General features: G+C 40.3%; 1 protein-coding gene across 1 annotated transcript; it reads right to left on the bottom strand.

The window, feature by feature from the left end:
- Nucleotides 1-5586: 5586 nt before the first annotated feature.
- LOC105061340 (protein ETHYLENE-INSENSITIVE 3-like 1a) lies at nt 5587-7973 on the bottom strand. Its single transcript, XM_019846064.3, has one exon. The coding sequence runs from the start codon at nt 7971-7973 to the stop codon at nt 6024-6026; it is 1950 nt and encodes a 649-aa protein (XP_019701623.1). The 3' UTR covers nt 5587-6023.
- Between the last annotated feature and the right edge of the window lie 9095 nt (nt 7974-17068).

Here is a 17068-nt window from a genome sequence, read left to right as displayed (position 1 = left end):
AGCCGGACTCCGCCTCCGACATCAACTGTAGCACAGCTCCGCCCGGACTTCTGCGGGAGCCAGGCTCCGCTCTCAGCATCAACTGCTGGTAAGCTCCGTCCGGACTCCTACGAGAGCCGGACTTCACCTTTAACTTTGATTGCAGAGGACTCCGCCCGGACTCCTACGAGAGCCGGGCTCCGCCTCCGACATCAACTGCAGCACGGCTTCGCCCGGACTCCTACGGAAGCCGGACTCCGCCTCCGACATCAACTGCAGCACAGCTCCACCCGGACTCCTACGGAGCCGGCTCCGCCTCCGACATCAACTGCAGCATGGCTTCGCCCGGACTCCTACGGGAGCCGGGCTCCGCCTCCGACATCAACTGCAGCACAGCTCCGCCCGGACTCCTACGGGAGCCAGGCTCCGCTCTCAGTATCAACTGCTGGTAGGCTCCGTCCGGACCCCTACGGGAGCCGGACTTCACCTCTAACTCTGGTTGCAGAGGACTCCGCCCGGACTCCTACGAGGGCCGGGTTCCGCCCGCAACTTCAGCTCCGAGAGGGTTCCGCCCGGACTCCCATGGAAATCAGACTCCACCCACGACCCCAGCCGCCAGGAGGACCTCTCCCGGACCTCTACAGAGGCCAGGCTCCGACCGTCGCCAAGCTTCAATCAACAGATCCGCACCCCCTGGCAGGCCACCAAAACAGCCACGACCCTGCTCCACTTCCTGTGACAGATTCCGCGCAGCTCCCTCATTCCCTGACAAGCCGCAGTAACCGTCGCCGCCCTGCTCCACTTCCTGCAGCGGATTCCGCACAGCTCCACTATCCCCTGGCAGGCCACAATAACGGCCACGAACCTGCTCCACCTCCTGCGATGGATACCGGGCGATTCTCCCATCCGCTGGCAAGTCACGACAACGGGCGCTGCTCCACTCCCTGCAACTGATTCCACGTGGTGAGCTGCGGTGATGGCCACGATTCCGCTCTACTACCTCTCGCAATAAATTCCCCTGACCATGGGTGGCCCACTACCAGACGGTTACAGGTGTCGCCATCAATCCGTTACCTCCTCCGCCTATAAAAAGGGGGGATCCAGATACGTTATTCTCTAAGCTCATTTCTTATCTCAAAACTCTGCTAAATTCTCCGTTCGAGCACTCCATTCTTGTTGAGGCAGAGAACTGACTTGAGCGTCGGAGGGTCTTGCCGGAGCAACCCTACCTCCGGTTTAGACTTCCCTTGCAGGTCCCGGCGGCGACCGCGGCTTCCCCGACTCCAGCTTCTCCGGCGCAAGCAGATTTTTGCACCAACAAGGTCCATTCTTATATAAATTATGTCGGATTCCTCTTCTAGTTCTAATAGGACTCTTTTGGCTAAAATAGACATATCTATTAGAAATAATCTAAAAAAAGCTAAAATTCTTAAGGAGGTAGATCTCGACTTCTATATTAACTCTGTTTTTTGTCACTCCATCGAATTTTTCTTAGATTGAAAGCTATGTTCGCTCAAAATCTTATTTGAAAGAAAAATTTTCAAGTTGATCAGCCCATTTTGGAGCTTAGATGAAGAAATTTTGACCTAATCACTAGAGGCGCCGCCCCCTTTATGGGGTGGTATTATATCATATATCTCAAAAAATTATCCAATTTAAAAAAATAAGATCATCGAAATCAGATGTCGAATGACTAAATTATGTTCTCTAGAAATTTGGCTTGCAATTCGACTTTCCAATATGGTGGATATTGCTCCTAGATCCTATCCAATCCTATCCATAGTGGCAAAAGTGATCCGCCTTGAGTTTGAGGATCCTCCTAGATCATGGTGGGATACAAGTCAGATACCATAATTGAGGATGACCAAATCTAACAGGATCCAATAAGAGCTTGGGTGGGAGTTGGCGCACTACCTGAGGACCATGGTTAGGATTCTTATACTAAGAACAACATGAGTTGCAAGAGAGAGATTTTGGGGCCACTTACCCTCTAGAGAGAGAAAGAAGCTTGAGAAGATAGGAAAAGACCAAATAAGAGCGAGAAAGGCTAGACAGTAAACTAAAGAGAAAAATAAAAGGGAGAAAGAGACGAGAGAAAGAGAGAGAAGCCATCTCTTTTTTTTTTCTTTTTTTTTTTCTTTTCTTTTCTTTTCTTTTCTTCTTCTTCCTTTATTTAATCACAAAACAAGGGATTTTTCCCCTTCTTTCCTAGAACAAAGGGCATGGCTGGCGAAAGTGGCAGACATCTGCCAATGCACAACCTTCGGAGAAGATCATGGTAATAGTATCATCGGCCACGATGGCCGGCAGTGAAAAAAAATAAGAGGCATCAATAGATTAGCACAAACAAAGGAAACTCAAGTATCCCAACTCATCGGCCGGCGGCCCAAGCTTTTCTAAGATAGCAAGGCTCATGGGAAGCTTGATCAGAGCTACAGTGAAAGTCTCAACCACGAATAATGTCGAATCAGACGGAACAAAATCAAAATAGGAGAAAAGTAACACAAAATAGGGGTGGCTCTTCATGATGAAATCTAGCAACAATCCGACGATGATCTGATAGAAGACAATGACCTTGGAATTGGGAAAGGTGGTAAAGAAAGGCATAAGGGATATTATCTAAATTCTGGAGGCCTTTCTTGGCCGAATCGATGAAGAACTTTCGACGGGAACTAAAAGGATTCAAAAAATTTTATCGGTGATTGATCGACATACGGGATGCAACGGCTAGAGGAAAGGGAGGAGACCTCCCATGGACCAAATGCTAAATATTACTGGAGTTCTCTTGCCTTTGGATCCCTCTTTCCCCGTGGAACTTGAAGAAAAAAAAAAAAGAAAACTCCCAATGGGAGTCTTCTGCTCCTCTGATGCGTGCAACATGCATGACCGTACCAATGCGCCAGCTTCTTTGGTCCAGGCTGGCCAATGGGAGTTCAGTCCAACGTGATGCTGGGGCTCGCAATAGTGTTGGAGCACAAGATAAATGTACCGGCCAATATATGGGCCAGAGGGAATAAATATATGTTTAATGCCAAGCATAATTTGTTTCTTTCACGGCTCCTTGGCCCATGTTTGTGGGGCTACATGGGAAGTTTCAACTCTCATCGCGACCTGAATCCATGCGAAGGTACAATTCAGTAGGTGCAAATTTTGTAAATTATTAGGGAGGGAAGCAATTTCACGACTTTAACGGATCTTTAATTTGAAAAACCATTATCCCCTTAAAGAGAATTTACATGAACATCACCATTTTTTCTAAAAAGAAATTTGTAAGAAGAATCTTTTTATATGTATAATTTTTATGACTATTTTATTCTAGCAACCGTCAGTCCTATACACAATCATAATCATGAAACTAAGAAATGAAAACATAAATGTTGACCTTCCGTAACCGAAAAATTAATGAATTTTCATGCAAAGTATTTTTATTTATGTGCATACTATGTATAACACAGTAAGAGGCACATGTAATTGTTACCATCGATTTTATTTTAAAGCATAGGCAAAAAAGAAAGGAAGATGCTGCCAAGGGTTGTCACACAACAGAGAGAAGAGAGAGAGAGAGAGAGAGAGTGGACATTGGGCCCGGTCCCTTTTATCTCCAAACCAGTCGGGTTGGCTCTCCCTTTCCGTATTAACTATTAAGGGCTTGCGTGAAGAATCTTCATCACCAAAATGGATAGCACCAACTGAGCTAGAAGCCAATCCCAAAAATAATCCATTCTAAGACTGATCCGGTCCTCTCAGACCAGGTTTGGTTTAAAAGGTTCGACTGGTTTAATGAAATTTGGCTAAAATTGGTTGTCCCTGACCCTGCCAAACTATCAAAGAAATCTCTTAACAAAGTAGTCCAATGTAGAGAGAGCTGATCCAACCCAGCTTGACCAAACCAAGCCAATCCAACTTATAGGTCCATAGTGCCTAACATGAACCCATGTTGATGATATCTAGTGATAACATCAACCATGGTCTAAGTGGATCAGGTTTGATCATGCTTGACCCGGACCCGACCGATGCTAATCTTTAGCTACTCCTATTAAACACATCACATCAGACTCCTTTCACTCATCACAAATGAAACAGGTATTCCTTAACTTTGCATATTATATAGTGTATATCTACACTATTCGGCGGTGGTAGACTGTGATGCCTTCACCTTTATTCAATAAATCCATCACTATCAATTATTTAGGCATGTGATATTTGCTAATTACGCTATTCAATATTCAACGACACCAATGCAAGCCAATTAAGTCAAAGAAATGCATCCCTATTATCTTGTGGAAGTCTTCTAGGGCATCCTAAAGGTTACTATCAGGAGCCAACTTGGTCAAGATGATCTTTATACCTTCCATGGACCAACTTTAAGACTTGACTATTGCATTGTTCCTTCCAGGCTTCTTCCTCCATTGTCCCGTCTCTGCACCTCCAAGGGACAAATAGACTCCAATCCATGTTTAGTGGAAGATACTCAAGGTGGACTCGGAGCCGACCAAAACCAGGATTGGTGGCCCATGCTCAGCTCTATTTTGCTTAAAACTAACTCCGATGTTTAGAATGCATCCACATTAAACCCCCCCCCCGAAAATTTTATCCGATATCTCTATTTCATCCAACATGGACTCCTGCTTGGTGTTTAGACCACTTCTGTGGAGGCATGTTCGCAGGGAGAGGATCTAGTCCTCATCATGACTCAGGACCCTTTAAAAAGAGTCCAAATGAGCATGTGAAGAGGCTCACAAAAGAGAGGTGGGATAGGATATATACCACCCACACAAAGAGAGATGTGATACCCATGACCAAGAAAGAGTACCAATAAAGATGGTTGACAGCACTTTAAAGTTTTTTAAAAGGCACTTTAGTCTTTGATCTGCCTAAAGTTTACTTACCATAGTAGTGCAGGCCAACAGAAATATTATTGATTCAAGAGTTTTAACTAATGTGGGGCATGGCAGCCACCAGCACGTTTGAGGACTCTCACGAAGCAAGCAGCGGGAGCATCTGTAGCAATTGAATTAACACTGCCGCATGCAAGAGAACATACTGAACAGGGTGAAAGATGGCAGAGAACATATCGCACGATGGTAGATACCACTTCGCTAAGATGTCAGCAATCTACAAGGAACCACAACAATTCAATTAGAGCTTGCTCAGGAATAGTTGCAGCTCATACATGTCACTAATGAGCAAAATTATGGCATCAGATTTGCAATTAGAAAGTCGGAACCTGCTTATATAGCACAGAAAGAGGCAATCCATCTAAGCAGATGATGGATAGTTTGCAAGCAATATAATGTCCTCAACAGCGATCAGCAGAGCTCAATTAATACCATTATCCACGAAACAGAAAACCATGGCATCATCCATGAAAGGCAACCATTTGCCATTTAACAAGCAAGCAGAGACGGCATCACAGCTTCAGAGTTATTTATGGATCTTGATAGCAAAATATTACAGCAGCAACTCCACATTTTCCAATCAAGGTGATCGGCACATTCACACTTCGATGGTCTATATTTCAGTATAAAGATGTTAGAATGGTGATCAGCAATCACACACCAAATTTAACCAACATCAAGAAGCAACAAGCACTGAATTTGCTCCAAATAAAAACAAACTACATATTTATAAACAAAAGCAAAACTATACTATAATTAACCCCAACAAAGGTTTAAACACTAGATGTCTATAAAGATTTCAATGCGGGATTCGATCATATAAATCATTCATTCATCAGTCCCCCGCAACCAGTGCAAACCCTACAACCTTAAACTTTTACCCCAGTCTGATGGAATCCCTCACTCGGAGAACCTCAAGGGAACCCCTATGAAGCAATCTCAGAAATATAAAGATTTGTTCCAGAAAATAAAGAAGAAAACGAAAAATATATAACTAAATGCAGGGAAAGAACCACCTTAACCCAAACTAGACATTTCTACAACAATTTTCAGCACAAAATTCTACTCCATTGCATGAGATGAGCCCATGAACTTGCATGCTCGGATGCCCTCACGGTGCATCTGGATCAGGTTCTTTCATTTCATTCAGAAAAACCAGTTTGGAAAGTTCTGCGGTGACTCTTCCATCCCTTTTTGCATTGCATCAGTATAGTCCATTGGAGGCATATTAAAACCAGGCCCATAATTGAAGTCAGCACCCATATCAGTAGGCTGGTTCCCAAGTTGCTGATCAAATGGCATCATGTCTTCACGGCCATAGAACTGTGGCTGCTGCATTAAGTTGCTGGCCTCTTCAAAGGCACTGCCACCCATTCCAGTCCCCTGCCCGAAGAAGTTATCCTCTATTTGAAGCCTCTGCTGAAGAGTATTCTGCCCATCCAATACAGTCATGCAGCCCAGGCTTGGACCTCCCTGGCTCATGCCTTCCTGGTTCAAGTTCTTGTTAGGATTGATGTTGTTCTCATAGAAGTTCATTAGATCGCTGATCGATTTTTGCCCATCAGTAGGAATACCCAGATCAGAGATATTGATAGGATTGACGCTCGATCCAAGACCGGCTGGATTTGGCTGGGTGTTCAAGGGCATAGAGAAAACTGGGGGTTTGTTCTCATTCATCCGCAGGCCAGATGCAGTTGCTGAGATACCCTGAGGAAGACTCTTCTGATTTTTGCAGAGGTACTGGTGACCGTTTCTCGAATTCCTGTCCATGAACCCAAAGCGGACATCATTATGTACACACTGCATGTTATCACAGGTAAAAACACGCTGGTCAAGCATCAATTCAGGCTCTGCAACAGTCCTCTTCTGGATGAATTCCATGTTAGTCTCTTCCTTAAGTGGAGCGGAAACCACAAACTTCTCATTGCCTGCAGCAGCAATCAGGTTGAAAGCATTCCCATCAACACCAATGTTCTGGCTTGCAACATCCTCGCTCTTGCCATCATCAACACCTTCAACATCATATTCACTGGAGCTGCTGTTAAAGGAGATGGCCCCTGTGACACCACTTCCCGAGAACGGGTGAGGGCAAGCATCTGGGTGGAGCTGCATGTACATCTCCTCCTCCTGTTTAACCACAGCCAGCCATGTTGCACTCTCTTTCGCAGTCATCTTGTCTTGAAGGCACTTAGACTGCCTCACCAGCCTGCGTATCTTCTCAATGTCGGGCGACATGTGCTTGATGACAGCAGTCAGAACACTAACTTTCCATGCTTTCTTAAGATCATGTGGTTTCTTGTAGGGTGGCGGCCCTTGATCTTTGGGGATGCCCAAATCAGGCCACCACTCCTCTTTCCCAGTAGGCCACCATGGTGGTGCAACTCCTTTCTCCAAGGGGAACCTTCGCTGCGGTGGATCACAGTGCTGCATGAGCGCCGATAGGAGAGAGCCCAGTGTTGTATCCTGAAGCTCCTGCAATGAATGAGGGCTTGCAGTCCCAGCGTTCAATTCATTACAAGCACCAGGGATGGAATTTTCAGCCTGGTATTTGGCAATAGCAGCAGGACCATTCCGGTCGAACCGGACTTTCTCCTTCCACCAGCCCCTCAGGTTGTCCGATGCCCCGCTCACAGGCTTGCCTTTCTCAGGAATGATCCCATAGACAAAGCCTTGGGCCTTGCAGACCTCCATCATTTTCAGCATGTACTTCAGGATCCCATCCTGGGCACGTGACATCTTTTTGCGTCGTGCCTGCTCCTGGGACTGCCGCTGCTTGGACAAGTCGCCCCCTTGCTCCTTGTTCTTGTTTTGTTGCTGCTCTTTCAAACGTTTAAGCCGCATCCGGTCCCTCCACATACGCCGCTCAAGTTCTTCTATGTCAACATCATCATCACTCTCTTCATCTCCAGCCTCAGCAAAGTTTTCAGGGGGAGGATCCACTAGATCTCCCTCGCCTAAAATGGCATCACCAACAACAGGCTGATTAAGGAGGGTGCCGTAACTGAGGTTCTTCTCCGGAGCACAGGGCATGAGTGGCACATAGTTGTTTTGGCTACCAGAGAAGATCATGCTGTCCATTAATAGCCCAGCCATCATTGCATGAAGCACGAGCAATCAAGTCTATATCACACAGAATCGAGAGCAGATGCAAGAAAGTCCTGCAATCAACGAACACAAGCATAAAAATCAGAGGGTGTCATCTCCCAAATGCAGATATCTTTTTCAAATAAAGCATTAATTTTCAATTAACATGCATGGAATTGACCAATGTTATTATCTATTAACAATCTTATATAATTTGCATGTACCAAATGAACAGACAACAAAGGAAATTAAATACAAAGAACGATTTTCAAAAATAGAAAAGGAGATACCCTCTTTGCATATGTATTAAAATAATGGATATGCATTAAATTCAACAAATTCAAAGGAAAATTCATTCCATGCGTATAATAAATAAGGAGTGCATGTCATCATGTTGAAAATGGAAAAAATATGTTTGATCAAAAGCAAGTATTTATTATATCTAATTTTGAATAATAGAGTGCCAAGACAAGCGCAGTGACACAAGGTCAAGTGCAAGGGCAACCATCTTGTGCCAGACAAGAAAAAAAAGAAGGCTAAAAGTTAGGTCTGTCTCCAACCTGCCCCTCCCAAGACACCGGATTACTGGAACAATAACTGGGTAATGGCCTTCTTCTAGAGGGCCAACACGAAAGGCTCTAGTTCTTCACATGTATCTATTAAAAGAAAGCAATAATACCCATAGCTTCAAGCAATTTTTGATTTATTTGCTGAATTGATGCGAAAAACATATATCTCAAATTATGTATGAAAAATAGAAGAGAAAAGAGGAGGGAGGGGGTGGGGAATCCATTTAATGGACAAGTTTGCATATAGGAGAAGACAAATCACATCAGGAACAGCTAGATCTGAACAAATCAACTTTCTGGGATAGATCATGAAATCCCTCTAAAATACAGATATAAATCCATTTTTCTACAGGAAAATGGACACAAAAATATTCAGCATACAAACAACCTGAATAACTAAGCATACCAGATCATAGAGTGTTAGAAACACAAATTTAATCAATTTTATGCAGCAAACTTTTAGTCAAGCAAAATTATTGATCTTTAATTAGCAAGATAAAATATCAGGAACAACAAGGACTGACCATCAAGGAAATTTTTTTTACAATTAACAAATTTTCATAAAAGGAAAAATTAAATCAATTCAAGAAACATGTATAGCTAGTATCAGAGCAACATGCATGCCAAGTAATGGAATGGTTTTAAAACTTAAAGCATACTAGACCCACAGCCAAACAATCACTTCACATATGGGTGGGTTAATGTAACAACTCAAAAACAGCATATCAAGATGCACCATTAAAACATCACATACATAGCATAGATGGACAAACAAACTCCATTTCCCCACATCATTCACGAAACATCCCATGTTTTCCTTTCCATATCCATCAGAAGTTCCAGAGGTGGCAAAACAAATTCACTTTCATAGAAATCTCTCCAAGCCCAACAAAGCAGACATCCATATCAGACCCAACAAAAGCAAAGATATCAAAGTGCATCTCCAAGCCAAGACATAAATGAAATCGAAAAGGAAAATAAGAAGCCTCTCAACAAAAGGGAAACACCAGACATCATTCAGTTACCCAAAAAATAGAAATATAATAAACCAATCACCTTTTCATCATCTAATAAGTAAAATGATGATTGTAATAATAATAATAATAATAATAATAATAATAATAATAATAATAATAATCCATAAAATCCATCAGCACTAATTCCAATTACCGACGTCAAAACACTCCAAGATAGATGGCAGCGAAACCAGACCCGCGATCAGAACATTAACTTTATGATCATAATGAACCAATTGATCTTACTTGAGGTGGCTACAAGAATAGAGAGATTGATATTTTTTTTTTTTTATCCGCTACAAAATGGTTATGGAGAAGTTTTGAAGGTTTGATTGAAGAAAAATGAAGAAACTCCAAGGAAAAAGATGAAATTTTTGGAAATACCTAAGAGGGGTTATTGCAGATGCCGATGCTAATTAGTCTTTATCGGCCCATCTCATCTCCCATCAATAAAAAAACGGAAATATTTGGGCATAATTAAAAAAAGACACGGCGTGCAATCTAATCGCGTGTGTCCGAATCTGACTCAAACCGAAGAAAAATAACGCGTTTCTCACTAGATACGGCAAAATGAAAAGCGAAACCGCCGAAAGATTAAAACTTTCGTCCGAACAACAGCAAACAGAGGAGGAAAAACGAAATCCAAGTACCTAAATACCGACAAATCCCTCGATTCGGATCAAAGTTGCTACGGTCGAGCTACCTCAATACAGAGAGAAGATGGATACAAACGAGGGGGAAAAGCGGTAATCTATTTAACAAAACCTTTAGAAGAGCCGACTTTCTTATCAGAAAAATGAGGCGACTTTGGGCTGGAGGATAGGAAAGGCTAGAAAGTTATCTCTAATGGCTATATAAAAGAACTTTTTGTTCTGAGATCAACGCCACATCAGGCCTCTCAGATTCCGCCATTAAAGATGATCAATCGAGCTCCAAATCCCAGCAAAAGGTCATTTAAAAAAAAAAAAAACCCGAAAGACAAGGAAAAAAAAAGAATTTTTTTTTATGATGAACCAGGAAAAGAACGGCAGAAATAACAGAGGCTCAGAAAAACGCACTGAACACGAGAAAAGACGTCGGAGAGATCGAGCAAAGCGGAAAGACAGACGAAAGCAGAGCAGAAGAAGGATAGACCGGGAAAAAGGAGACGCCTTTTCAAAGACGAGAGGAGAAAAGGAACCTTTTTTTTTTATTTTTTTACTTCCGCCTCCTTCTCGGCTCTGGCTAACTGGTTCTGGCTTCGTTACTCCATGAGAGCAAAATACTTTCTTTACCGACGACGGCGAGCAATAAGAGAAGATAGAGTGGAGAGCAGAGAAGGGGAAAAGGACTAGGAGAAGGGGGCTTGGTAACTGGGGAGAGATTAGAAAAGAGGTGGGAGGTGGTCCTCGCCTCTATAGCGCTATCTCTCTCGTGGAGTGTGGGGCATGGGAGGAAGGGACACGGGCGAGTAAAATAGGGGAAAGTGAAAGGTAAAAGCCCGTGGGTGGTGTGGGGCGGTGAATGAGTAGAGGTAAAATTTTCGGGCAAAGCGTTGGATTTGATCCTCCAAACGACCCAGCGGTGTGACTGCTCTCTTACCCACTTTCCCGGAGGGTTCCCACCTCATCGCCCCTGGATGCAATCACTTTTCTACCCTTATAATAATTTTCAATTTGCAATACCCTTGAACACAAGGTTATAATGATAATCTTTTACTACCCCCTAGCTACTATGCTGCATCCTATCTCAAAATGATATTTACAAAAGAGTCGTATAAAAGGATATCTTGTTAAAGTCAAATTCTTATATCTCTATGGTGTGACAATTGAAAGAGATGTTGTAATAGTCATTCATGAATCAAATATAGATATGACTTGCAATTGCATGGCTTTACTTCTAATATTCCTTATGTGAGGATTAGGTACTTGCATGTACATTATGGAAGGAGAAACAATCCATATAAATTATTTGAACCATGAAGCTTGGAGTTAGGTCGCAGCATATGGAAGAACCAAAATTGTCAATTGTACTAAAATATTGACATAATATTTTATTTATGAAAGTAAAATTGGTAATTTTCATTGTGAGGCTATTGTAGGTTGTGTTATAATCTCTAAAATTAGGTTTAGGGATGTAGGGTATAAAAGTCAAATCAAAGAAATGGGTATGCAAATATCTATGATAGCATGAAATGTTTGCAGTAGCATACAATGCGGACAGTAGCATGCTGTGGGACTTCGACAAATATATTTTACTTTTAGATTTTTCAATAGATAGAGTTTTAATTTTCTAGCCCTAATAATCATGAAAGCATGTTCTAGCAGTGATATGGTGTATTTAATGTAAGTATTAATATTAATCATCTTTTCATTTTCTGATCATTCTTTATCGTACGTAGTGGTAGGGAATTGGTGAAATATGCTAGCGATAAATATCTTACATACAGATTAACTATTCATAAGTATCACAAAATTAGGCCAGAATGATGATTAAAAATTCTTTTTTACATACTAATATTTAATAAAACTGTTGCTACAAATCTCCGACTTGGGTCGAATTGGTTGGAGTGTGATGATGCCCTGCAAGATGAAAACGACCAGACCTACAACATAAGTCTCTAGTTGAAGTTGATTTCGGTAAAAATCCTCCGACACTCAAGTCAAAAATCATAGAATAGAAGGAAAAAAGCACACAAGAGAATTATATACCTTGAGGATCCTTTGGTTATCTCTATTTATAAATTGAGGTAAGAGTCGAGAGGAAAGAGTTAAAGGCCACTCTGACTTTTTTGAATGCATCGCTTCAGGATCTTTGATTTGATTTTTCGAAATTGGACGGTTGTGGTTACCTTATCTGGCTTGTTGCCAACTACTCCTAATAGTTGTATGATTTGAAGGGATTATATGGAAGTTTTCTATCGATCTTTCTGAATATCATGACGATCAAAACAGGAGTCAAAGAGAGTGCAAGTTGGAGACTTACCACACAAACTATTAGGGTAGAGATTACTAGTAGATGCATGGGCCAGAGCCGACGTGGAGGTCAGTGTCTGAAACTTGGATCAATATCCGATGCTTGAGGGTTATTTTGATAATGAGAGTCAACGATCGATGTGTAGATAGCAACTTGAAATGCACGGAGATAGGGGTTGGAAGCTGAAGTACATGTTGGCGACCGACCCCTAGGTGGGTCGGGACCCTAGGAGTGTCAGGATTTTCGATTCAAACCAAAAATATTTTTCATCCATAACAAAACCAAAGTAGTATTTTTATTTAGTATATTATAAAATAGTGGAAAATAAAGATTTCTTAATTATGGATGATTAATTGTATAACATTTTTAAATGATGGAAAACAAAGATTTCTTAATTGATACTTGGATGAATTAACTATAAAACCTATTCTAATTAAAAGAAATGATAAAAATTGATGATTGTCATATTTTAATAAAAAGCAATGGAAGTGAACATGACCTTGAAATATAAGTTCATAGGATATTGAAGTGGTGAAAAAAATAATCTTATGCTATTTGTGAGAGACATCATACATGATTAAGTGAACATCCTAATACCGATTGAAACATGGCAAGAGCAAAAATGAACAATCATTGAAGGAGTTTGAATATGGCGAGAAATTTTTTAACTCTAGATTTTCTAGGACAGATAATTTAGCAAAAGAAGTAATGATAGAGGGGTGAGTTTTGGCGCAATAATACAATTACCTCAATTTGACCTGAGCATTGTGGATAATTCGATCGCACTTACAATCTGTCCATACATAATGATTAAATTACATACATCTAACCATCTCTAAACCTCATGAAAAAAGTCTTTTGCATTGAGCAGCGTTACTTTAAGTATTGATGGAAAAAATTATTTGGCTTCAAAAGATTGGTTTTTGTATTATAACACAATTATTAATCATAAGTTAGCTTTGGAATCTAATAAGATATTATTTTGTAGTTTTTAATACTTTTGATATATCACCCGGTGTCATTTGACGAAAATAAGAAAAAAAAAACAAATTTATGCTCATGAAAAAAATTATCACAAAAAACCTAATTATTCATTTTATTTTGACTCTTAAAACCACCCCTTCCAGCTTGGTTTAATGACCTACAAAGATTTCATTCGCTCATCTTTTCCTCCTTAAGAAACAATGATTATTACCACAAAAAAAAAAGAAACAATGATTATAGAACAATGAAGAGATGGATTATGATATAATCTTTTATTTAATTTAAAGAGCTTCACAATGTCATGACAATCAATGGTGGAGAAGGATTTAGGATAGTTCAGTTGGGATGGACAATCTGGTCATTGTAACGAGAGGCACGTTATGTCACCTGGGAAAATCTGGAGGGGCAATCTGGTAAATGGAAAGGAAAAGTCTCATCGAAATCCGGTTAACTTGACGAGCCGCCGGAACAGGAGCAGGCCCACGCGCATGTGCCCCTCTTCCATGCAGTGAAGCCACGTAGATTTACTGCGCCACAGCCACCACACCCTTGACCTCCTTCTCTCTCTCTCTCTATGTGTACATAATTAACTTGCTTTTTGATGGATTTGTTAGCACTAAAAAATTGAGAAAGAAAATAAAAAAAATTTAAAAAGCTTTTTATGGCTCTTGGTTGTGCACCCAAAAGACCACTCATCCTTTTGGGTGGCAGCGCGGTGTTTGACGGAAAAAATAAGTGTTAACTAACACGGGGTGCCGGGTGGAAAGTACTTTATTATCAATAATATTTTTGATAAATTTACAGAAAAATATATTTTGCAGTTAAATCTAAATTATAAATATTCTTTCACAAATAAATATTTTAAAATATTATGACCTGATGAATTGTGGATAGTATACATATTATACTTTTTTCTATTTTAACATATAAATTATTTAGCTCATACAGTTGAGATGGACAGCTGCCACAATGCCATAATTATAGGATACTTACCAAGTTATTTCTTGCCACGTACCCCCGAAAAAGAGGCACCTGAGCTCGCTCGTTGGGAAAGATTAGAAAAAAAAAATTTGGCCTCGGGACTTGCTCCTCCCCAGCGATGTTTGGAATATGCGGTGCAAAAACTTTGTCAGTGTGATCGGGCCGTACACGTCTACTCTGAATAAATCTTGGCCGTCCAACCTGTCTGCACATGGATCCTATGATTGGGCTTCTGGACGCCAGCACGTTAACTTGTCGCCATTGGCGGCTAGTTCCCTTCAGGATGGGGAGATGCCCTTATCCTGCGCCGCGATGCTAACGAACGCCTAAGCCCACGTTGGACCCATGCCTGGAGTAATCTAGTCTATTCGCGAAGGTGAAGCCCGGATCCTTATCTTCCACTTGCTTCTCCCATAAATATCTCATACATGTTATATAGATCTGCTATTCTGCTTTTATATTGCTGGTTTATTACTTATTTTTTCCAATAATGGAAAGTATTGAGTGACTGGGATGGCAGTATATTTGAGAAAATATTGTTTTAAGATCCCATTAAATTAAATACAGCATGTATTTAATACAAAAGTTGTTTTTCTTGTCAATATCCATCTACTAATATTTTTAAATGAATATTCTATTTTACCTCTAGGTCGTTACTTTATTTTTTTCTCACTTTAATGACCTTTCATTACAGTTATTGTTGACCGTTATTTTTTCATTACAAATAACGGTACGTACCTGGGCATATCCATGCCATTAAAGTTTGTTGGATCCTAATCTTATACACATTTGGTCATGTATTTGCTTTAATAAAGATTTTATATTTTTCTTTTTTAGGATGCATATGTAATGCATGTTTGAGAGAGAAATATGGAAATAAAATATTAAATTACATACAAACAATAAAAATAAATACTCAAATAATAGTGTATTCTTAAGAAAATCTCAATGGATATGAATTGATTTGGAATTATTGTTTTAGTTCTTATCAGCTTGGGCTAAAGCAATTTAAGATCCTTAGACAACAATTTTAAGGAAATTTTATAATACTTATAACAGTCACCATCATACTAATTATTTATATAAAAGAATAACAAATGTTGTATTTGAGACTTTGCTTAGAAGGACCATCTCATCCTTATCTTGTAGGTATTACTTGGTCGTCCATATGTATCTCTGGGAACTTTTACAGCAGACAAAATCTTTTCGCACCATACAGTGACTTGATATGCTTTATACGAGTAGGGACAACGGGCTCCCGGCTAATGGCCGAGGAACGCGTGGCGGGTTCGGCTGTCCGACAGCTATCACGTGCCGGACGGGTCCTCTGTGTCATACTGCCACATGGTTGGTGGTGCTGCTTTACTATAATGTCATTCTCAAAATGTGGCCCTTGTACCATCGGGAAAAACATGTTGCACCACCAAATGATCAGCACTGCATGCTTCTTGATTTGATAGTAAAGAGGTTTACCCACAACTCTCTCTCTTAAATTAGCGGAGTTGGGTTTTGGGCTACGTCCGACGAAAGTCAGACCCCATGCAGACTTAAAAAGAGGCATAAAAGAATTTGAATTCAACTTGGATAGATATTTGGCCCAAGCTCAAATCAGAACCAGCCCGAAGTTAGGCCCAATAATTAAGAGAAATTCTTTATGCACCACAGGCGATATAAAAAATCTAATATAAAATACACCGTATTATGTGATTGGTTCATATAGCCACTACTTTCCAACATATTTTTAATGCATACAGTTTTATTTTTTTGTTTAAAAATTTTATATGACGAAAATATCTCTATTTTTAGAAAAAATTATGACATCTTGTGGCATATTATGACTTCCTATATGTAGGATGTCACAATATAGTCCAAAAAATTATAACATCCTGTGACATATTATAATATCCTGCATCAAATTATAATTTTCTGCATACAGAATACCATAATATGATTGAGGATGTCATAGTATAGAAGGAGTATTTTTGTCCAACCACTTTCTAATACGTATTTAATACATGCAGTTCTACTTTTTCATTTGAAAATTTTTAATAACAAAAATATTCTTACTCTTTGAAAAAAATTATGACATTATGTGGCATATTATGACATCCTACGTCAAAATTATGACTTCCTGCACGTAGGATGTCATAATATGAACATAAGAGACCATATTTTTTTTCAAAAAATAGGAGTATTTTTGTCATTTAAAATTTTCAAATGAAAAAATGAAACTGTAGGCATTAAATACGCATTAAAAAATGATGGCTACATGGACTAACCATATAAAGTGATGTACTCCATGTCGAATTTTTTACATCGCCTGCAGTACACAAAGAATTTTTCAGCCCAATAATTTGCCTGGGATCCACCTATTTTATAGTTTTATAGTGACTTGGCTGAACCAATTTGGTTCATTGAGATGCTGGACTAGGTCCAACTTTGGGCATTGCCACAAGTGAAGGGCGATCAGATAAGTTCATCTCAATCTAGATTTTTCGAAGCATCCTGAAGTCGAAGGCTAATTTCTTTCCTCGTCTCCACTCTCCCACCTCCACATCGCTAGGGTTCTTCACCTCCGTCGTCTCTCCACCCACCTCTGTCT

The sequence above is a fragment of the Elaeis guineensis genome, chromosome 14 (genome assembly GCF_000442705.2).
Source record: "Elaeis guineensis isolate ETL-2024a chromosome 14, EG11, whole genome shotgun sequence".
Taxonomy (NCBI): domain Eukaryota; kingdom Viridiplantae; phylum Streptophyta; class Magnoliopsida; order Arecales; family Arecaceae; genus Elaeis; species Elaeis guineensis.
Note: the sequence above shows the minus strand (reverse complement) of the source record. Positions and strands in the feature narration are given on the sequence as shown.

Excerpts from the sequence above, each read along its gene's own strand:
- LOC105061340 (XM_019846064.3), bottom strand. The coding sequence starts at position 7,973 with ATGATGGCTGGGCTATTAATGGACAGCATGATCTTCTCTGGTAGCCAA.